The sequence below is a fragment of the Acomys minous genome (genome assembly GCF_964271855.1).
Source record: "Acomys minous genome assembly, chromosome: 12".
NCBI classification, from domain to species: domain Eukaryota; kingdom Metazoa; phylum Chordata; class Mammalia; order Rodentia; family Muridae; genus Acomys; species Acomys minous.
The window spans coordinates 108,955,631-108,978,660 of NC_140493.1; the positions used below are offsets into that span (position 1 = coordinate 108,955,631).

The 23,030-nt window shown below is 52.5% G+C and overlaps 1 protein-coding gene across 2 annotated transcripts in view; it reads left to right on the forward strand.

Moving 5' to 3' along the window:
• SEPTIN9 (septin 9) overlaps positions 1-23,030 on the forward strand; it is a 162,452-nt gene that overhangs the window by 9,174 nt on the left and 130,248 nt on the right. For both annotated transcript variants that reach the window (XM_084749062.1, XM_084749060.1), the window contains exon 2: positions 10,909-10,965. Coding sequence is in view for 1 of the 2 variants with exons in the window: in XM_084749060.1 (XP_084605186.1) it covers positions 10,909-10,965 (57 nt within the window). In the remaining variant the exon portion in view is untranslated. The remainder of the gene's footprint in view (positions 1-10,908; positions 10,966-23,030) is intronic.

The window sequence follows — 23,030 nt, forward strand, 5'->3', positions numbered from 1 at the left end:
CGGGGAAATTTAAAACCCTATGGGTCATAACATTCACCTGCTTGTCCCCACATGTGTGAAATGTATCATTTAATTATCTGAGGTGTAGCACATGCTTTCAGGGTTGCATAGTCCTGTCACTCTGCCCCTTTCAGGGGCAATCAGATACCAGGCGTGGCTCAAAGCCGTCACTTCAGCGGTTCTTTGGAGTATACATCCCGTGTCTGACTGCTCCTCACAGCTTTTCCAGCAGGTCTGTCACACGGATCCCCCTCCACAGTGATGTGTGACCCTTGGAGGGTGCAGAGCTGAGCTGCGCCCATGTTTACAGCACGGATGCTTCTGTGTATCCATGGTGCCTCGTGGATACTGACATCAAAACTGTGCTTGCTTCCCTGAACTCATCCTCCTGCCTCAGCCTTCTGCGTGCCGGGATTCCAGCTGTGAGTGCCCTTGCTAGGCTCTGGCTTCTGCAGCTATTGCTGGACTCCTTTCTTCCTTCTGTTTGTTTAACTTTTTGTTTCGTTTGTTTGAGGCTGGGCCCCATATAGCCCAGACTTCATACAGCCTTGGACTCGTTGCTTCTCCTTGCGAACTGCTGTGTCCATTTGCCTCTTGGGTGTCCTTCTGTGTCCTGGCACTTTTTGCTTGTGTGTCCATTTTTTTTTTCAGGAAGTGACTCTTTTGCCATTCTCATGGCTGTCTCCAAAGGCAGACAAGAGTCCTAAGTACAGCATTTTATTGATAGACATGATGGACAGAAAATGCCCTGCACTGTCTGTCAACCTGCTGAGTGGTCCCTGAGTTGGCTTGCTCTTGAGGCCAGCTGTCCACTATGTTGAGTCCCTGCTATGACTGGCACATGAGGCCAGTGCCGTGTTGCCTCTCTGTCCCTGTCACCTCCTTTGCCCCTGTGGGATCTGTTTTCCAGGAAGTGAGTGACTCTGCTTCCTTGGCCCAATCTAAGCCCAGGCATGGAGACGGATTGATGGCCACAGGTGACAGGCTACCCCACTTGGCAATCAGCCGTCTGCTGCCTGGTTACTTTGTAGTGCCTTCTTCTGGCACCTTCATTTCCTCTGGCCAATTGTCAACAGCTTGTACCTCTGGCCTCAGTCCTCCCATCACCCTGGTTAATCTTTCCAGGCAGTCCCCTCCTCTTCTCTGTGGGGAATCCAGGGACCCCGTGGTGAAGTGAAACTACATGTTGGTTACCTTCCTGTTCCTGTGACAGAACACCTGACAAAAGGCAGCTTAGGAAGGGAAGGGCTGGGCTGCAGAGATGGCTCAGCGGTTTAGAGCACTGGCTGCTCTTCCAAAGGTCTTAAGTTCAATTCCCAGCAACCACATGGTGGCTCACAACCATCTACAGTGAGATCTTCTGGCATATAGGTGCATATGCACTTCTGGCATGCACTGCATACATAAAAAATAAATACATCTTTTTATTTTTTTTTTAAGAAGGGGGTCAGGCGGTGGCGGCACACACCTTTAATCCCAGCACTCGGGAGGCAGAGGCGGGTAGATCGCTGTGAGTTTGAGGCCAGCCTGGTCTACAAAGTGAGTCCAGGACAGCCAAGGCTACACAGTGAAACCCTGTCTTGAAAAACCAAAACCAAACAAACAAAGGGAAGGGCTTATTTTGCCTCACAGTTTGAGGGTCCCAGGAGCTGGAGGCAGCTGGTCACACTTCATCCACAAACAGGAAACACAGAGAGATGAACGTTTCTTTTTACACAGCGAAGAACTCCGGCCCTTGGGACTTGCTGTCCACATTTAGGGCGGGTTCTCCCTCTTGGGCTAAACCTCTCTGAAAACGCCACCACAGACCCAGGCAGGGCAGAGTGTGGCTCCTTGGTGACTCCAAGTCCAATCCAGTTTACAATGAAGGTTAGCTATTACGACTCACAGTCTTAGGTGACTGGAGCAGTGAGCCAGAGTGTCCCCACACAGTGGCGCAGCCTCCATTGGCTCTTCTGTGGGGGTCATGGCCAGCAGTGTGTGATCACTGCTAACTCTCCTCAAAACCCAGGGTTTTCCCTGTGTCTGCTGTCCTTCCCAGTGGCCCCTTGTCAGTCAGCTGTGGCTCTTGGGTGTGGGCATATTGTTCAGGAGAATGTGCTGTTCCAAATCTTCAGGAGGAGTTTCATAATGAAACTCTCTCTCTCTCTCCCTTTCTCTCTTTCTCTCTTTCTCTCTCTCTCTCTCTCTCTCTCTCTGTCTCCTTCCCTCCCTCTTTGTGTAAGTGTGTGTGTGTGTGTGTGTGTGTGTGTGTGTGTGTGTGTGTGTGAGAGAGAGAGAGAGAGACAGACAGACAGACAGACAGACAGACAGACAGAGACTTGTATGGATGCCATCAAGCATCAAGGCCAAAGGTCACAGGGTTTCTCTGTGTAGCCTTAGGTGATGTGATGGCTGTTCTTGTAAACTTGACCACAACTGGAGTTAACTAAAACCTAAGTGCCGGCACACCTGAGAGACCTTTTTTTTTTTCCTTAACTAAATCATTTCAAGTGGAAAGGTCCACTTTTAATCTGGATCTTTTGAGGTGGGAAAAAGATCCACCTTTATTTTTTTTAATATTTTTGGTTTTTTGAGACAGGGTTTCTCTGTGTAACAGCTCTGGATGTCCTGGAACTTGCTCTGTAGTCCAGGCTGGCCTTGAACTCATGGTGATCCTCCTGCCTCTGCCTCCCCAGTACTGGGATTAAAGGCATGCGCCACCACTGCCTGGCTGGATCCACCTTTAATCTGGGTGGCTTTCCTTCTGCTGGCAGCCTAGGAGGAAGCTCTTTGCTTGCTTGTTCTCACCCTTGCAGCCATATCCACCCTCCGCTGGCGTTAGGGCCCACTTCTTCAGGATGCTGTCATGCCGTGCACTGAACGCCAGCTGAGACATCCAGCCTCCCAGACTCAACAGCTACTGGATTCTTGGACCTTTCATTGATAGACAGACTTTGTAGAAGCTGGACCACGGCCTGTAAGCTATCCTAATAAATCCCCTTCCTCCCTCCCTCCCTCCCTCCCTCCCTCCCTTCTCTTTTCCTCCTTCCTCCCTCCCTCCCTCCCTCCCTCCCTCCCTCCCTCCCTCCCTCCCTCCCTTCTCTTTTCCTCCTTCCCTCCTTCCCTCCCTCTCTCCCTCCTTCCCTCCCTCCCTCCCTCCCTCCCTCCCTCCCTCCCTCCCTCCCTTCTCTTTCCTCCTTCCCTCCTTCCCTCCCTCTCTCCCTCCTTCCCTCCCTCTCTCCCTCCTTCCTCCTCCCTCCCTCCCTCCCTCCCTCCCTCCCTCCCTCCCTCCCTCCCTCCCTCCCTTCTCTTTTCCTCCTTCCCTCCCTCCCTCCCTCCCTCCCTCCCTCCCTCCCTCCCTTCTCTTTTCCTCCTTCCCTCCTTCCCTCCCTCTCTCCCTCCTTCCCTCCCTCCCTCCCTCCCTCCCTCCCTCCCTCCCTCCCTCCCTCCCTCCCTTCTCTTTTCCTCCTTCCCTCCCTCCCTCTCTCCCTCCCTCCCTCCCTCCCTCCCTTCCTCTTTTCCTCCCTCCCTCCCTTTTTCTCTCCCTCCCCCCTCCTCTCTTTTGTTCTTTTCAAGACAGGGTTTCTCTGTGTAGCCTTGGCTGTCCTGGAACTTGCTGTGTAGACCAGGCTGGCTTTAAATTCACAGAGATCCACCTGCCGCTGCCTCCTGAGTGCTGGGATTAAAGGCGTGTGCCACCACTGCCCAGCTGTTTTTACTATTTTTAATCATGTATGTTTATGTGTGTTAGTACATGTGAGTGCTGATAGAAACAAAGGTCAGAGGAACCAGATCTCCCCTGCTAGAGTTACAGGTGGTTGTAAACCATCCAGTTTTGTTTTGTTTTGTTTTGTTTTTTAGATTTATGTATTTTATTTTATTTTATTGTATTTTATTGTATGTGTGTGAGGTCTTTATTATAGGAATGCCTGCTGCCCTCAGAGGTCAGAAGGGAACACTGGATTCCCTGGAAGTGGAGTCACAGACAGTTGTGAGCCACTATGTGGGTGCTGGGAACTGAACTCTGGTCTTCTGCAGGAGCAGCCAGTGCTCTTAACCACTGACCTGGCTCTCCAGCCCTCCTGGCATGAAAGAAGCCCCCAGACCCTCCTCATCACACAGTAGCAGCAAAACGCTGGTGGACTTTACGAATGGCTGTTCCGTTGATTTTTTTCGCCTCTGGACAGTCCCCACTCTGTTTTACTTGCTGGTGTGGAGTTCTGTGGCGACCCCCTGCCTCTGCCTGCTGAGCCATTACAGGCGGTTTCAACTGTAAGTTTGAAACAGTTATTAAGTTTCAGAAATACCACAAACTCTAGAAAAGTATCAATCAACCTGTTATGTTTCCAGAGAAACCTTTTATGTGTGTGTGTGTGATTTTAGTTTGGCCCTGCTCCATCACCAAGACTTGTGTTTCATTTTCTGTGGAGAGAAGAGAAAGTTAATCTTTCTGAGTAGTTAAAATATTGTTCCTTCCCAGCACTTGGGAGGCAGAGGCAGGCGGATCTCTGTGCGAGGCCAACCTGGTCTACAAAGCAAGTCCAGGACAGCCAGGATTGTTACACAGAGAAACCCTGTCTCAAAAAACAAAACAAAAATCTTTCCTTCTCCTCCTCTTCCTCCTCCTCCTTCCCTTCCTCTACTCGCCCTCTTATCTTTTGAGTCAGGGTTTAAGACAGACTCTTACTCTGTAGTCCAGGCTAGACTAGAATTTAAGATTTTCAACCTTTGATCCCAAGGGCTAGAATTTAAGGTATGCATCACCATGTCAGACTGAAATTGTATTTATTTTGGTGGCTGAGATTCCTATAAAAGGAGAGAAGGGAGCAGGGGCTATGTATATGCCTTCTAATGGGTGTGTGTCTACTTGTGACTGGCTAGGGGTCCATCTTCAGAATTCCACCCTCCCCCACCATCTCTCTCTCTCTCTCTCTCTCTCTCTCTCTCTCTCTCTCTCTCTCTCTCTCTGTGTGTGTGTGTGTGTGTGTCTTTTATTTTATTTTTTTGGAGACAGGGTTTTTCTCTGTAGCCTTAGATGTCCTGGACTTGCTTTGTAGATGAGGCTGGCCTCGAACTCAGAGAGATCCACCTGCCTCTGCCTCCCAAGTGCTTGGATTATAGGCATGTGCCACCGAACCTGGCTCTCTTTTAATTTTTTTGGGTTTTCCCAGACAAGGTTTCTCTGTGTAGTTTTTGGCTGTTCTGGAACTTACTCTGTAGACCAGGCTGGACTTGAACTCACAGAGATCCGTCTACCTCTGCCTCCTGAGTGCTGAGATTAAAGATGTGCCACCTTCATCTCTGTGGGTATTTATCCACTTGTAACTGGAGGCCAGAGGTCAACCTTGAGTATTGTTTCTCAGTTACCATCTACCTTGTTTTTTGGCACCAGTCTCCCTCCCTCCCTCTCTCTCTCTCTCTCTCTCTCTCTCTCTCTCTCTCTCTCTCTCATTTATTTATTTATTTATTTATTTATTTTTGGTTTTGTGTAGCTTTTGACTTTCCTGGAACAGTTGAGACAGAATCTCTCATTGGCTAGGAATTCGCCCATTAATCTAGACTGCCTGGCCAGTGAGCCCCAGGAATCCTCCTGTCTCTACCTCCCCAGGGCTGGGATCACAACTGTGCACCACTACAGTTGACTTTTTATGTGGTGCTGGGGATCTGAACTCATGTCCTTATGCTGTTCAGCAAGCAACTTAGCAACTGAGCCATCTGCTCAGCCCACTAAGTGGGGATTTATGGGGAGTCAGCAGTGGGTGCAGTTCGTATGCTCTGTCCTGGCAGTGTGATTCCAGCTAAAAGTCAGCAGCAGATGAGGCAGCTATGATGTTCAGCTCCATCCCCGCCTGCCTCTCTGGTTAGAGCTACCTCTCTCTGACTCCGGCTGCAGGAGAACAGAGCCCTCTGTCTAGTTTTCCTCCCTGGCGATTGGGATGGTTTCTCCAAAACCGGCTCCTGGCTCTGTACATTTCAGGTCCCTCCTGTCCCTACTGCCCACGGCTGTCTGGCGCCGAGAACTGCAGAACACGCTGGTGTCTCTGATTTTGGATCGTGCACTGGGGGCGTGGAATGGGATCTGGACATGAAGAGAGCGTTCCTGGACTCCATTCCTACCTAGGGATGCTGAGCAGTAACCGAGCTACACATGGAAACATCTGGGGGTGCCATAAACACAGCCGAGCGGTGCCAAGTGCAATAGCTTCCTGGTGGAACGGCTCCTGCCGGCGGCATCCACAGACCACTGCTTCCCGTCAGAGCTCGGTGCGAGGAAGCCCTGTGCCCCACTTCCCCGCCACCCCCCCCCCAATTTCTGGGCCTCAGCTCATCTGTGAGGGACTTGAACAATAGCAGCTTCTCCACTAGGAGCCAAAGCCACTGAGGGGACAGAACGTGTTGCTGGGAACACCTTTCAAGGCAGAGAAGGGAGAAACTTCTTGGCTGTCCCCTGTACCAAAACCTCCCAGGCTCTCACTGTTTGAACCCAGCGTAAAGCCAGCAGACCTGGGGGCGCTGTCCCTGTAGCCTGTGTGTGGCAGCTTGTCCACACCAAGGAGGGACAGGAAAGGTTAAGGGGTTGAGGTAGCTCTGGGAGACCAGTACAGGATGCCTGAAGAAAAGCTGTGTCCTCCTCCCCCCTTCCCACACCTGCACCCCAACGTTGCTTCCCTGGTGTTTGAGAAGCAGTGTGGCCCTGCTTCTGGCGGCAGCCACCGCAGCCCCACCTACTCTGTCTGCCATCGCTTCCTTTCTCTCCCATCTTTGCTCTGTGTGGGAAAGTGAGGTGTAAGCTTGGTCTGCCATCTGTGCAGTCTGAATTTTCCTCTTGTGTCTTAGTTACTGTTCTATACTGTTACGTCTTAGTTCTGTCTACTGAAGAGACACCATGATCAAGGCAGCTCATAAAAAGAAGGCATTTGCCAGGCGGTGGGGTCGCACACCTTTAATCCCAGCACTCGGGAAGCAGAGGCAGGCGGATCACTGTGAGTTCGAGGCCAGCCTGGTCTGCAAAGTGAGTCCAGGACAGCCAAGGCTACACAGAGAAACCCTGTTCTTTTTCCTACATAGCCCAGACTAGCTTTTAACTCATGGCGATCCTCCAGCCTCAGCCTTCTGAGTGTGGGGACACAAGCATACGTCACCAAGCCTAGCTTAACTATGAGGAACATCCTTAAGTCACCTTCGTCCATCTTGCACTTGGATAATTTGCATATTGTTTTAATACACTGCAGAATTAACTGCAACTTGATAGCAGCAGCAAGCTTGCCCTGAGGCAGACCTCCCTCTGTTGTGCCTCTTGGAGTCTGGCAGCTGCAAGGTCACTGTCATGAGGACCTCAGCTGTTCAGTGGACTGGACCATTTATAATGCTGCTCCTGGGATGACAGGACCCCTCAGCCCTCCAGGGGAGCTTGCGTCACAGCCACCACAGGCGCTTTGAAGTGGACCTTGATGACCCAGAGAAAGATGCCTTTGCCCGCCCCAGAGCAGAGGTTCTTGCCTGGGGTGTGAATGCACCTCAGGACTCTGGATGCCCTGGGTTGGGGGAGCTGGTCACAGGAGCCGGGAGCTGGCTGGACTCACCTGATCCTGGCCTTCCTCTCGGTCATCTCTCCTTCAGTCGGTGGCCTCCAGGATTCCAATACCCTCTGCCACTTTGGATGCTCCAGGGTGACACACCCCAGCCCCTAGGCTGGCTTTAGGGACTTCTGGTCTTTGCCGAGGATTACCTGTTGTATTCCAATGGTCTTCTGGGGACAGAGGCCTTCTGAGCGGGCTCCCTGGGCTGACTTCTAACTTTGTAGCTCTTGGCCAGTCATTGCATGGGGCACAAAGGCTCCAGAGCGAGGCTGGCCCGGACAACTCAGTACTAACAAGCAGACCCCAGCGTTTCACCCCCTTCCTTGGTGGCGTCTGCCTGTGGGCCACCGAAGGCCAGGTACTGCGAAGTCAAAAGTAAAGAAGCAGTTCTGTTTTGTTCTCATCTGTCAGCCACCAACCTGCCTCTGATTGGTTAAGCTGGAAATCTTGAGGATTGGAATGCTTAGACCCGGGGCATAAAGACCTATATCCATCGCCCGCACCACCCATGCCTGTGGTCCTGGTGCTGGGGAGGCAGAGACAGGTCAATTCTGGGGTTCACTGGGGAGCTCCCTAGTCCCAGTGAGAGATCCCATCTCGAAAAACAAGGTGGAAGGCTCGCTAGGTATGAGGTAGTCCCCTGGCTTCCACAAGTACATATGCACACACATGAAGAATCAGTGTTTACTATGAGAATGACACAGAAAGCTTTTGTCATATACTTACTTGAAAAATGGTTTGCCTCACATCTGAAATTCAGATTCAGTGAAGCATCTCATATTTTATTTTATTTTTGTTGTTGTTGGTTTTTTGTTTTTTGTTTTTTTTAGACTTTCTCTGTGTAGCCTTGGCTGTCCTGGACTCACTCACTTTGTAGACCAGACTGGCCTCGAACTCACAGGGATCCACCTGCCTCTGCCTCCTGAGTGCTGGGATTAAAGGCGTGTGCTACCATAGCCCGGCTGTCACTAAGCCTTAATAGCCCAGAGGAAGACTCTGTGTCCCCTCTGACCTGGAAGCTATAATCGGATGAAGTCACAGCCAGTGCCCCTGAGGCCTAATGTGCAACCGGGCCTCAGCCCTGACTCTGAGCTGACTCCAGGCGGCCTCAGCCCTGACTCTGAGCTGACTCCAGGCGGCAGGGCTTCACATGTGACTCTCCTTCTGGATCTTCTTTATTTTAAAGTCACATAAAAATAACTCAATTCTCGGCTGGATCCTTGGCTGCCTTGGACACGGGCCTGTGGGAGGAAGTCCAAGCACATGCATTGAGCCATTCCTGGTCTGGGGCTCTTCCCGGGGATGCAGGGGACCCTCAGCCCCTTCTAGCCCGTGGGCTCCTCTGCAGATTCTCTGGCAGGGCTGCCTGGCATGGAAGCTGTTATAGGAAGTCAGAAAAATAAATAGTGTAAAGAAAATAAAATCTTTGCCCCAGAAACCCAAAACACGTACTGTCTTCCCAGTTGGGTTCGGGGGGAAGGGGTCCGATGCCTAGGGTTTTTTTTTAACTCACTGAGATCTTCTTTTACTTGCATTTTTGTCTGAAACCAGAGGGCAGGTAGTGGGTGTGAGTGTTTAGCTGCCCGGAGGAAGGACAGGGCACCTCTGTCCCCAGCAACCCTGCAAAGCCATCTCATCTGGAAGTGACTCAGGCCACAGGAATGTTCAATGCTGCCTTTTCTTGTAGGCTGTTCCTCACCCCCCCCCCCATCTTGGGGACACAGTGGACTTGGGGACACAGTTGCTGTTCACTTGTACTGAGTGGTTCTGGACAGCTGTGCCTCCTAGGAGTTCCTTGACTATATACACGGCGCTGGGACCTGGGGGTCGGGTAGGGGCAATGGTGGTGGTCACAGGCATCCACAGATGCAGTGTACCTCATCAGGTGTGGGTGGGCTGCTACTGCTGGGGTTATCCACACTGTCCTGTCCCTTCAGCATACTCGGGAGAAAGCCTGTCTGTGCTCCTTCTCTACGACCCTGGGAAGCTCACCTGAGTCACACTCCTGGTCCAGAAATGTGTGTCAGTACCAACCAACAGACACTGGCTCCTCACAACCCCCATGTACCTGTTCATTCGTCCCCCTACCCACCCCCATCCATCCATCCATTCATCACCATATTTACCCATCCATCCGGTCATCCGTCCACCCACCCAGTTACCCTTCTATTCCCCACATCCCTCTGCCTACCCATACATCCTCTTCCTAGAGGACTGGCCAGGAATTTCAGACTAAGTAGGTGAGTGGTTGAATGAATGGGTGGGTGGGTGGATGGATGGATGGATGGATGGATGGATGGGTGGATGGGTGGGTGGGTGGATGGATGGATGGATGGGTGGGTGGGTGGATGGGTGGGTGGATGGGTGGATGAGTGAGTGTAAGAGTGCAGAGTCTCTTCCCTTTGACTAATAGCTAAGATGTGGACCAGACGGTGGAGAACACAGGAAATCGTCCAGGCCTAGCCTAGGTGATCACCTTGCTTTTGGGGATGGGAGAGAGAGCCTCTCTGGTCTAGGCTGGGGTGCCCTTGTGACTCGTTGAAGGATGGTTGTGTGGCATTTAAGAGGGGCACTCCCTAAACACCATGACCTGCCTGTGGGTTCTGGGTCTGCTCCTCTTGGCAGCCCATGGGGTGTGCTCAGCTTAGCACCTCGCAAACTCCTCAAGTTAGGACTTGCCCCGCTACGAGCCTCTCCAACAAGGCAGTGCCAGCCAAGGGGCGCATGTGGTTGGAGGCAGAGTGTGTGGCACAAGACTAAGCTGATCCAGACTCTGCCTGTGTTCCCTCTTGGGAGAGAGAGAGAGGGAGAGGGAGAGGGAGAGGGAGAGAGAGATATATGCAGTTCTGTCCCACCAACCCTCAATGCAGCTCAATCTACCTAGCCTTAGGAGCCATGGAGGATGGGTAGGGCTTCTGGTCTTTATGTCATCTGGGGGGGGGGGGCGGGCGGCATACCCTATTAATCAGGTGTGGGTCTTCAGAGGTAAGTCCTGGTGAGTGCTATGAAGAGAGATGGCCCCTCTTCGTCGGCAGTGCTGTGAACCCAGACTTGGACTCTCACTGCGGATTCAGCGTCTGGTTCCTGTGTGGCCCCAGGCAGGTTACCCAGCCCTTTTGAGACTCAGTTCTCTTATCTGCACAATGGGTCCTGTGACAGTTGTGTAAAGCATCCAGGTGGGTGGCTGTCATCACTCCGAGAAACAGGACCCACACCTGTCTGGGTTTATTTGGTTCTTCAGCCCTTGGCAGGTGCAGAAGTGAGGACACACACCCATGTTAGCCACCCACCAGGAGGGAGAGCCTGGTGGCCTTGTGTGACCTTTTCCCTTTGTTTCTGTCTTTAGGAGTCACAAGGACCTCCAGCGGCCGCCTCCGGAGGCTCGCAGATCCCACAGGGCCAGGTAAGCAGCTTGTGTCTTGGCTGCCTTTGAGACCTGACTTCCCACCTGACTTGCCTGAGTAGGTAGAGCCCCTCACTGTGGCGTCTTGCCTATGAGCAGGTAGCCAGGCTTGTGTCTGCCAGAGAGGATGTCCACCTCTGCACATAGTCACCTTAAGGCACAGGATAGAGAAGTAAGGAGGTGGACAGAGCAGGGTGGCCTTATTTGCAGTGCGAGTGAACCATGGAAGGTCTTTGACTGTGGCCCACTCAGCATCTGCGGACAGCTTCGTCAGTGCGCTGTTGGTACGGGGAGGGGGTGTCATGCCCTGCTCTTTCTGCTTCCTTCAAGTGTTCAGAATTTCCCCAGTAGCTGTTGGAGGAAAGAAGGCAGACACTTCCTTTTCCAAAGCCTGCAGGAGGCTCTGCCAACCACAGGATCCAGCGGGGGCAAGCATGAGGGGGCCGCCTCCCTTCCTTAATGCCTACAGCAGGGCCTGTGTGTCTTCTCCTGCCGGCATCTTCAGGCCCCATTACAAGCTTCTCCATATCCCCAGAGTCCTCTGGTGGCCTCTGATGATCCTTCTAGTGCTGGACGGGGGAACGTGCATTTCTTCTGGTGACCTTTGTTTTGGGGAGGATGTTGGCTGCCAGAGATGAAAGGACCCGCTTCCATAGCAGATGATAAACTTTTGGGGAACACGTGTTCATCTATGTGTGTTGGGGGCCAGCTAGGACAAACGGAGGAGACACGTGGGGTAGAGTGGTAGTTACTGTGGACAGGGGTCCAGGGCAGACGTCACTGGATGTCAAAGGAAACCCACAGTGAGTGACACATCATCATTAGGACCATGGTGAGAGCCAAGCTCTCCAGTCCCAACCCCAAAGGAGGACTCCTGGGTAGGGAGCCTTCTGGGACAAGGGCACCCGATCTCCCGGGCCCACTGCTCTCTACCCCTGCCCTGTCCAGAGGAACACTTTGCTGACGGGACAGTCTAGCTCTGGACTGTGGGGAGGGTGGCCATGAGCCACACTTGACTGTTGGCCGCTGAAATAGATTCTTTTTTTTTTTAATTTATTTATTTATTGTATATACAGATCTCATTATAGATGGTTGTGAGCCAATATGTGGTTGCTGGGAATTGAACTCATGACCTTTGGAAGAGCAGTCAGTACCCTTAACCTCTGAGCCATCTCTCCAGCCCCTGAAATAGATTCTTTAGGTATACTGTGTTGCTCATTGGTTTGTATAGAATTTATTTTCTATTAAATTCTACATAGCTTGGTATGTAATTTGTAGCTATGAATATGGACCATTCTGCACCAACCAGGGCTGCCCAAGGCTCTAGAATTCTAAGTATCCCTAAGACAGTGTCAATTCTCCTAGCTCCATCCTTGGGGGCCTGGCCTGGCCTATGGTGACTGGCTCCTTGTAGGGAGCAGTGGTGACGTTAGGAGTGGTATTGGGTGTATCACGTGTATGACATGGATAGTGGTACTGGGTTCAGCATGTACATGACATGAATGGTGTGCCAATGTGGTGCCGGGTTTAGCATGTGGGTGACGTGGATGGTATGCCAGTGTGCTGCGGGGTGCCATGTGTGGTGAGCCTGGGTGTCGGCAGAGGAGGGTGATGCCCTAGCTGGAGGTGGTTGGGCTGCTGAGCGATTCAGCACTCCAGCTTAAGACGCATCCTGCCCACCATAGCCACGAGACCCACTAACCACTAGCCATCCCTGCCCCTGGTTGTGTGGTCTGGGTGCCTTGTGCTTAGGGCCCCTTGCTTTGCCTTGGCTCTGCCTCTCCCCTTCCTTCTTGTTGGCCAGCCTTGACCCAAAGGGCTGGAGATGGGCAGCGTTTGGGGGTTCGTGTCTTGGAGAGCTGGTGCCTTGGCCTACATGCATGAGGTCTCCTTCTGCCGTTGCCTGCCCAGGCTCAGGCCAGCCAGTTCTGTGCCGTCAGCACTTGGCAGCCTGGGCTTGCTCAGCTTGGAAGCCTAAGGCATAATTTTCAGGAGCCCAAAGCTGTAAGCAGTGATCTAGGTTTGCATGGGGTCTGCCTGCTGACACACACAGTCTTCTCCCCAAGGCCTCTGTCTGCTCCCATGCGGCATCCGTTTCTGTTCTTCTCATCTTATCTAAGGCCTGCCTCCTGGTTGCCGTGACCCCAGGAGGGGTTCTCTGCCAGACCCCAGGTCCCCACTCGGGGCCCCTCTTTGCCCTTGCCCTCCTCCCAACTTTGGTCACGTGGTCTCCTCTCTGGGACTCCTAGTTCTTGTCCCTAGGGAGAAATGGGGTCCATGACGGGCAGGTCCACTTTCTGTTCTTTCCAAGCTGTTTAGGCCTGGGCAGAAGTAACCATTCAGGGTACGAGCCACAGTCCCTTAGGTCAAATGACACCCACAATGAAGCTTTGTGTTTCTTTCCTTCCTTCCTTCCTTCCTTTCTTCCTTCCTTCCTTCCTTCCTTCTTTCTTTTATTTTTGTGTTACTAGGAATTGAACCTAGAGCCTTGTGCATACCAGACCAAAGCCCAATACTGAGCCTATTTTTTTTTTTTAAAGTGGGCATGGTGGTTCACACCCAATGATCCCTGCACTTGGGAGGCCAAGAGGGAGAATTGCCTTAGGTTGGCTACACAGCTAGTTTCCAGGCTAGCGTGGGCTACAACGTCTCAAAAAACAAAAATCAGCAAAACACCCGAAACCCAGCTGACTGTGGCGGTCCATGGCTCTTGTCTCAGCATTTGGAAGGTAGACCATCCTTATCTGCACGGCAAGTTCAAGGACAGCCTGGGTTACCTGAGACCCCTGCCTCGACAAAGCGGCACAGCTGATAGGTTATATATATAACACGAGGAACAAGATAACAAAACGCAGGGTTGCCCACCAGCCAGCCACCTCTAGCAGAGATGCTGCAGGCTAGCCAAGCCTTCAGGGAGCCGGGATGACTGAGGACCTGAGATCTAGTCCTGAATTTGGGATATCTACGGTTTTGCTTCTGAACAATCTATTTATCCCTCTCCCCCATCTACTACGAGCGCCACATAATTGTTGTCTGTCTGCTCATCTCACAGCGTTTAGGGTTTAGATTTTAGGACCATGGAAATCCTTCCTCGTGGTTTTGACTCACCTATTCCTAATGGAAGCCAGGAGTGTGTTCCCCCTCAGCCTGTCGGGCTTTCTCTGCTACTGACCCTGCTGGGAAAGCTCGTCTTAGGGGGAGGGTGGGATGGACAGATGACTATCCTGGACGTTGCCACTGTACCATTCCCAGTGGTTTTCCGGTCTGTTCTCCCACACTTGCCCCCTTCCTATGCCTCAAGCGTTCTGTCTGGGCAGACCACAGCCTTGGCCAACCTTTGCCCTGGTTCCCACGGCTCACACAGTATTTCCTGGGCTGACTCTGAGCTTCCGTACCTCCAGCCCAGAATCCCTGGAGCATTCTGTGCCATTGCGACATCCGGTGTGTGTATGGGGCCGTTTCTGCCTTCCAGTCACCTCTGAGGTCTGTGGCTTTGTCCCTCATCCCACCATGGGCTCATCTCTAAGATGCTAATGGCCTTGAGATGAGGTCACCCAGAGCTGCCGAGTCCCAGGCCTGTCCTCAGAACTAGAGGAGAAGCCACATGAAGGTGAAGAGGACTAGGAGACTAGAGGACCACAGCCGTAAGCCAAGCATGGCCTGAGAAGAGGCACAACCCTCCCGCGGTGCCTTCCAGAAAGCATGGCTTTCTTTGATCTTGGGTGCCTGTGTGAAGTGCCCCATTGCGGGTCTCTGATACAGAGAGATTGAAACACTCCCTCTCTCCCTCTGCCCGTCCTGAATAGATGCCCTTCCCGCAAGAGTCCCCCTGGAATACAGTGTGGGGACACTGATGTAAGAAGATGGGAAAAGCACTGGCCCCAGCACCCCCAGCACTCCCTCCCCACCCCCCCCACCCCCTGCCAGCTGCTCTGTCCTGCCTTCCCTGGCTGGGGCCCCAGGCTCCCATTGGTCCCTTACTTACCCCTCCTACACACACCCTTGTTAGGGAAGCCTCCTTGGCTTAACACCATGACTCTCATCTGTAACTAATTGCCTCGCTGCTGCTGTCCTTAGTAGGTTCCGGATAAGTGGGGCCTGTCCTGTGGGTCCTGTTGTTTCCTCGGGGCTGTGTGTCCTGCTGTATTGGTGGGAGGAGCTACTGTGGGTGTCAGTGTTGACAGTGGTGAACCTGTCTCAGGTCATGTTAATGCCACATGGAGGGTGCTGGTAGAGGAAGAGGTGGCAGGGGGCCTTGCCTGTGGGCTCCTGTGGACATCCCTGGCTCAGCCCTTCTGCTGTGACCCACTGGTCCAGATTTTCTGCAGTGCCTCATCCTTATTGCCCCTCTTTGATAGGTTTCTGTTGCTGTGATAAACACCACAGCCGAAAGCAGCACAGGGAGCGAAGAGTTTATTTTACCTCACAGACCAGCCTATCACGGGGGAAGGCAGGAACTGCAGCAGGGCCCATGGAGAACGCTGTTCACCAGCTCACTCAGCCTGCTTTCTCCTACCACCCGGGACCACCTGCCCAAAGATGGCACCACCCACGCGATCTGAGCCCTCCCATAGCAGTCATTAATCAAGGAAATTCCTCACAGTATGGCAGAGACATTTTCTAAAGCGGATAGGTCTAGTTTGTGTCAAGTCAGCAAAACGCAACCTGGGCACCACCCACCCAGGTCCTCAACCCCAGCAGTCTCACACGGACCTTGGCCTCCGCCTCTTCACCCCACACAGGTCAATCCTTGTCTCTCTTCCCTCTGGTGGCCCTGGATGAGGCATCTATGACCTCCACTGTCTCCTCAGACCTGCTGTGCCTTTGCTCTTCTTCTTCTTCTTCTTGCAGGTGTTTGCCATGCATAGCTGAGTTCCCGGGATATTTACCAAGTCTGTCTCTGTGCCAGGTGGGTCTGCCCACCACCACATGTTCCCATGCATGTGCTCAAGAGAGCACACGCGCGTGCACACACGTACACTCCCCACTTGCATTGCCTTTGTTTTCTACCCTCACCACAAACTCAGCACTCAGCACAGCATCCCGCCTTGTCCTTCAGCCGCCCCCTCACCAGCCCTCCCCCTCCCCACCCCACTACCCCCCCCTCCCTGCCTCATCCTGGCCTCCCTGACTAGTGGCCGTTCCCTGGGCTAGCTTGCTTTCTTTACCTCTGGAGATACTCTCTCGAAAACAGCTCTGTCCTGCTGGTTCCGACTAAGATCCAGAGTGACACTGGCTGGCCCTGCCTGTCATGTCTAGTTAGCAGGCTGCCCCTGTGTGAGGGGCACATGGCAGGCGGCAGGCAGTGTTAGACCGGACTTGATGGAAGAAGCAGGTGGCAGTGGTGAAAGAGCCAGTTTAAAACAGAAACAGCAGGCTTCTTTTGCTTTGGCCAAGAAGTAGCTGCTTGTCTTCTGGGGGAGAAGGGCTATGGGAGGAGGAGGAGGAAGCAGTGGGTTTGCTACCCACTAGGCATTTAGGACTACTTAAAAAAATGTTTAATTATGTGCACGTGGCGGTGGGGCGGGGCAGGTGGGTATGTGAGGGAAAGTATGGAGGCTAGCAGAGGGCGTCGGATCCCCTGGAGCTGGAGCTACAGGTGCCTGTGAGCTACCCGAAGTGGGTGCCGGAACCCAAACTCAGCAGAGTGTGTGCTTTAACTGCTGAGCCCTCTGTCCAGCCTATGACTGTTTTAAGGAATTATATATATGGCATTTGCTGCAAGCTTTGCACCATGAGCATGCAGCATGTGTCTCTCCCATGCCAAGCCAGGCAGACGGAGTGCATCTTCATCACTTTCGGAGATGCTGGTTTGGGCTGGCTGCAAGTCGCCTTCTCCCAATTCATCCTTGATCCAGCAAAAGTTTACGGGTGCTGACTGAGCAAGGAGAGTGCAGGGTTCCCGCTAGGAAATCCTCCACCCTACTTCCCCTTTGGTTCCTGCTGTGTTTTGGCTGCAGCCGGGGTGGGGGTGGGGGGAGGGCAGTGAGAGTGTTAGGGCTTGCGGGGGGTGGGGGGGTGGGGGGTGGGGGGGATGGGGCGCGGGGCGTGTGGCTGAGTGTGAGGACTTCAGTGAGAACTATAGGCCGTCTGGGCTACTTCTCCCCCTGGAAGGGTACCAGTGTGGCAAGTTCAGGTGGTGTGTTCTGTAAACCCTGCCACAGATGCCCCACCCACCCCTCACCCTCCATCCCCACCCCACCCCACCCCACCCATGCACAGAGAAGCTGGCCTGTGTTTACTCAGGAAGGCGGACCTTGAGGTACAATAAAAAGCTGAGAGAAGCTTCTAGATAGGAATGCTGCGGGCCCCAGGCTGGAAGCAGCTGGCCTTGGAAGCCACTGCAGCCCAGCCAGGGCCTCTGCCGGCTGCCCACTTGGTTGGCAGGTACAGTAGCCAGGGTGACCGGGCCAGTTCTGAGGCAGCAGCCTGGCTGCCTTTGTTTCTAATTCAGGGACATGGACTTAAGGGATCGGGAAGTGAAAGTAGTTTACTTATTTATTATTTATTTTTTGCCTACACCCTCACTAATGTAGCCCCAGCTGATCTGAAACTCACTATGTAGACCGAGCTGGGCTCAAATTTACTGTAATCCTCCTGCCTCTGCTTCTCAAGGGCTGAGGTTACAGGTGTGTGTCACCAGACTCGACATAGAAAATTCACATGTATGTTTGTGTGTTTATATATGTGTATGTATGTGTGTATATGTGTGTGTATGTATGTATGTATGTATATGTGTGTATACTGTGTGTATATGCCTCTGTATGTGTGTGTGTGTGGGTGCACAAGAGTATGTGTGTGTATCTAAGGATGTGTTTGTGTGTGTACATATGTGTATGTGTATATGTATGTATGTGTGTATGTGTGGTATGGTGTATATGTGTGTGTGTTTCTATGTGTGTATATAACTGTATGTGTGTGTGTGTGTGTGTGTGTGTGCGCGCGCGGCTATCATTTCTCAGGTGTCCACTACTTTTGTTTTCTTTGTCTTTCTGAGACAGTCTTTCACTGTCCTGGCCTAACCAGTTAGCCTAGGCAGGCTGCCCAGTGAGCCCCAGGGACCCTCCTGCCTGTGCCTACCCAGCACTGGGGTAAGAGGTGTGCACCACCGTGCGGGCCTTTTCATGTGGGTGGTGGGGCTTGAACTCAGGTGCTCAGGCTTAGAGGACAAGCATTTTATTGGCTGAGCTATTATGCCAGTTTCCCAAAGGTCATTTTTTTTTTAAGTGTTCATTTGTAGGACCTCACAGGTTGGGTGTGGCTGTTCATGGGTCTCTGCCTTGAGGGAGGGGACATGGCAAGTGACAGAGAGTGCAGCATCCTTTCTTCAGGAATTCCTTCCTCCTACCTCCTCACAGGACCTTCCCCAGGGAGCAGACCTAGCCCTGAGGAGCCCTCAAAACTGCTTTTCCTGGGTCACAGTCATATGGAGGGTATTCTTCCTTTTCTGTTTTTCCCTAGGTCTCCTGGTCACCTCAGTAGCTCAGGCTGCCTGGCCACATCTGCTATTTTCCCCCCACCCCAACCAGTGCTGGGGTACAGATGTGTGACCCCCACAGGGGGTCTAAGGAGCCAGGATGGCATGGTGGCACTTTAATTGGGCATGCTGTAGGATAGTGTTGGGAAAGTGCAAGTGATCTATGGTCCCAGCTCCTGGTTACTCTGTGAAGTCATCTGTACCGTTTCCTGTGGCTCCATAAGCGTAGACACTCTTAATTCGGGAGCCTGAAGGTCCACTCAGGAGAAAAAGTCACATCAAGAGAGCTGCAGGGGCAGAGTTGTCTGGGACAGGACAGAGGGGAGGAAGCAATCCTGGCAGGCTTCCAGCAGAGGAGGTAATGTCTGAGCCCTGCACAGTTAACAGTTCCTGACTCTGTCATGGTCCCCCGCTGCTTCTCTTTAAGTGGGTTTGTGCCCAGCGAGCCCCCTCTGCAGCTTGGAGGGGTTGTGAGCCTGTGAGTGACCTCACAGAGAACATGGCCAGGGTGGCCAGGTCACGGATGTGGGTCAGTGGCAGGTGAGGGCCAGGATGCTGACCTGAGGACTAGAAAGGGTTAATGATAGTGGTGTCCTAACTGCAGGCTGGGGTGGGAACTGGGGCTTTGGGCTGGCACAGCCCGGAGCCTCAGAGCTTCATGTCCTGCCTTGAAGGGCAAACCTTGTCCAGGTTGGAAAAGTTTCGGAACCAAGCTAGCCCCCACAGGCTCCATGTTTCCCAAGTATAACCACCACAGACCCTTGCCTTCCCCGGGAGTGGAGGGACGCAAGTGGCTGGCGAGATGTCACTGAAGCCTACACACACACTGTGGGCAATGGGTTTCTTGGCTCTTGTAGCTGGGGCTTGCCCTGCCTCTCACCCTTTGCTCTCTGCAGCCTCTGCCTATGAGTAATGCAGGCTCCATCTGAGCCAGGGTTTTGGTTTCAAATTATTCCCCTACTTGGGCTAGAGTACTTAGACTTTTAGGCATGGCGGGGAAACCAGACCTTGAGACAAACTAGGTCCTCAAAAGCTGAGGGTCCCAGAGACTACAGAGACCACAGCGTGATGCCTAGGGCATGTAGAGTCTGGAGTCTGCAGGAGGTGCCAGCCCCTTGCTGTTTGCCATCCTGGGCCACTGGTCTGCATGGCTTCTCACATGGTTCTGGTTGTCCTACTGCCTTAGGAGTTGGGCCTGGGGAGTCTCATGTGGGTGAAACTACTTCTGCCTACTTTTTTTTTTGTACTTACTAAATGTGATAGAATGAACAGACATTTTATTTATAAGCAGAAAAACCATCAAGGAGTATCTTTTTCAAAGTCGAGAGAGAGAGTAAATAAAACCAGGCCTGGCGGAGCAAGCTTGTAATCTCAGCACTTGGGATGTGGGAGCCAGAGGATGAGGAGTTCAAGTCGGGGGCTGGAGCGATGATGGCTTAGTGGGTAAGAGCATTTGCTGTTCTTGCAGAGGACCCCGGTTCAATTCCCCGCAGCCACGTGGCACCTCACAAGCACTTATAACTCCAGTTCCAGGGGATCCAGCGCCATCTCCTGGCCTGCTTAGGCACAAGGCACATACACGGTACACATATCTACATCCAGAGAATACACTTGAATACCTAAACTAAAAAACTAAAGCAGCCACACGCAGTGGCGCACGCCTTTAATCCCAGCACTCAGGGAGGCAGAGGCAGAGGATCTCCATGAGTTCAAGGCCAGCCTGGTTTACAAACTGAGTCCAGGACAGCCAAGGCTACACAGAAAAACCCTTTCTCAGAAAATCAATAAAAAAGTAAATCTAAAAAAACAAAACCCAAAATCAATCCACGATGTTCAGAATTACCCTTTGCTGCAGGCTAGCCTGAGCTAAGACTGTATTTCAAAAAAGTCGGGGAAAGAGGAGAGAAGGAAAAAAAAAAAAAAGGTAAGTAAAAGCTCCTGATTGGTCTGACTGCTTTGGATGGAATTTGGCCCTTACTGCTCAGTAAGTGGTGGCCTTGCTCATTTTGGTCTGCATAGGACACCTACCTTAGGTTCCCCAACTGACAGGAGAAGCTACCACAGCTTGCTGGGGTTAAGCAATGCAAATGTATTCTCTCAGCCCTGGGGCCACAAGGGCACTTAGCATTGCTGTGGAGGTGCCGGGCTGTACCTTAGAGAGGCTTTCAGGGAGCTCCTTGCCTACCTCTGCCACCTGTGAGACTGCGAGTGTTCGTTGGCTTGTCGCCACATCGTCCCAACCTTGCGTCTTTGACTGTCTTTGATCCGCTTCACCTCCTTCCCTCTGTGTGTCAAACTCCATCTTTTTAAAACACCCCTGGTGCCCCGCCCCCTGGAAACAGGGCAGACAGGAAGCCATTGAAGAGAGTCCTTAAAAATCATGACGAAGCCGCTGAAGTGAAGCTTTGAGGTGAGGGCCGGGGTCCCGGTCGTCTGTAAGGGGCTGGCCACTGGGAGTTTGTCCATTCTCCAGTAAGTCAATGGGCAACACAAACTAGACCTGGTGGGTTTTATTGGGAATGGGAGAGGGGCACAGAGGTGGAGGGTGGACCTGGGAGAGATGGGAAGAGAGTGCGAGTGTGGTGGTGCATTGTACAAAATTCCCAAGTAACTAATAAAAATATTATGTTGGGAAAAATACAAATTTTTACTAATTCTTTGAGAGGTTTAGAGCTATTCACCTCCATGTCCTCCCCTTAACTCCTCCCAGACACCCCCACTTTCCTGCTCTGCCAACTTCATGTATTCTCCTCTCCTTTTTTACTAAATGACTTTATCAACTCTACTTTTTGCTGCGTGGGACCATCCGCTGCCACATGGTTGGCCTACCAGGAGCTGCACCCTTAAAAAAAAAATAACCCTGGCTCTCCCATCTCTAGAAGCCATCAAATGTCCATAGAGGAGGTGAGGGGGGCGGGTCATGAGCCCCTCCCCCTCTGTGCTGGTGTGTTGACTGGCTTGACTCTCCCGCTCTGCCCCAGACAACGGTTTCTCTGTGTAGCTCTAGCAGTCCTGGAACTCAGTCTGTAGGTCAGGCTGGCCTCGAACTCCCAGAGATCTACCTCTGCCTCTGTCTAAGGTGCATGCTACCATGCCTGGCATTGGCTTGATTTTTTGAAGGTCCTTGTCCTGGATCACTGAGGTAGCTCAAAAGGACCTCATCTTGAAATGCTTCCCTTCTTGTAAAGTCCCGTCTCTAACAGGGCCTCCATCATGGGCCTCCGTCATGGATGTGACTGACGTCTTAGGGGAGTATTCGTCAGCTCTTTGTCAACTACTCTCCCTCCACTAAGGCTATCCCCGACTCTCTCACGGCATAGGTTGCCCTTTGGGGTTCTACTCCAGGCTCCCTGGCAGGGACATGCCAGTTGATGTCTCCCAGGAGGCTAGAAATGATCTGCACATTCCCATAAGAAGATGCCTTGCTGTCTAGGGAAGAGCATCCGAGGTCCCGCCCCAGGCAGGGAGGGGGATGGGCCTGGAATGGCGTCTTAGGCTGGGGATGCTTTGGCTACGGGCTATGAAGGATCTGCGCTCCAAGGGACCAGTGACCAAAGAACGTGTATCAAGGCACCTTGGAGACCTAAGCACAGTATGTGGTTTGTCTAAAGGCATTTGGCCAGGCAGGAGCGCTTTCCCAGGCTTGCTCTCTCTTTTTCAAGAGAGACTATAAGTCTGAGCTAGACAAAGTGACACAAGCCTGTAAACCTGGCGCTTTAGATGAAAACCGTGAGGATCTTCAGAAGTTTAAAGCCAGCCTGGTTTACGTAGAGTTCCAGTCCCAGTCTCAAAATACCAATGAAAACCCACTAGCATAAAGAGCCTTGGGGAGTGCTACGTGGAGGTGGGGTTACTGGGAGCAGAGGAGGGGGCTGTGAGCAGGAGGTAAAATAAATAAAATAATTAATCGAGAGGGGGGAAAAAGATATTGTTCTTACAGAAGCAGACCATACATGTTTCTTTAAGCAGAGACTACACAGCAAAGCCCCCTCTTTCCACCAGGTTTGAGTGACCTTTTGGTACAAGGATGCTCCTCTCCCTGGGGCTCTTCCCCCGCAGCCCTCCTACAGTTGAGCCTATCAACCCAGCCAGTGCTCTAAGCAGGTGCTGAGTGTTCCCCCCTCCCCCTGCCAGGTGAGTAGCTCCTGGACCAGGTGCTCACCAGGAAATAGAGCGGGAACCTCCCCCCTCCCCCAGGGGGGAAGGCAGCCATGTTCTCGAAAGAGCCGCTGAGTCTGGGGAAATAGCAGCCAGAGGACGTGTTCCCTCCCTAGGGACCGCTGAGACTTACTGACTCATGTGTACAGGGTGGGAATCTTCCAGGAAGCCTCCAGCCAGCTCAGCCTCTTGGGAGCCTGGGGTGGGGACAGCCTGTCCCTCTGATGTACAGGCTGAGAGGACAGGAGGCACTTCTTAGGGTTTCTTTTTGGGCAGGTATCCTCCTGTCTGGGAGGTGACCACTGCCTGCCCAGTTAGGTCGGGGTGTGTGTGTGTGCGTGGAAGGGAGGGGGCGTTGAGAGCCCGCAGAGTAAGGTGAGGCAGGCATGTAAGAAATAGTCTTTTTAAACGTTTAAAACCCAAAGAAAAT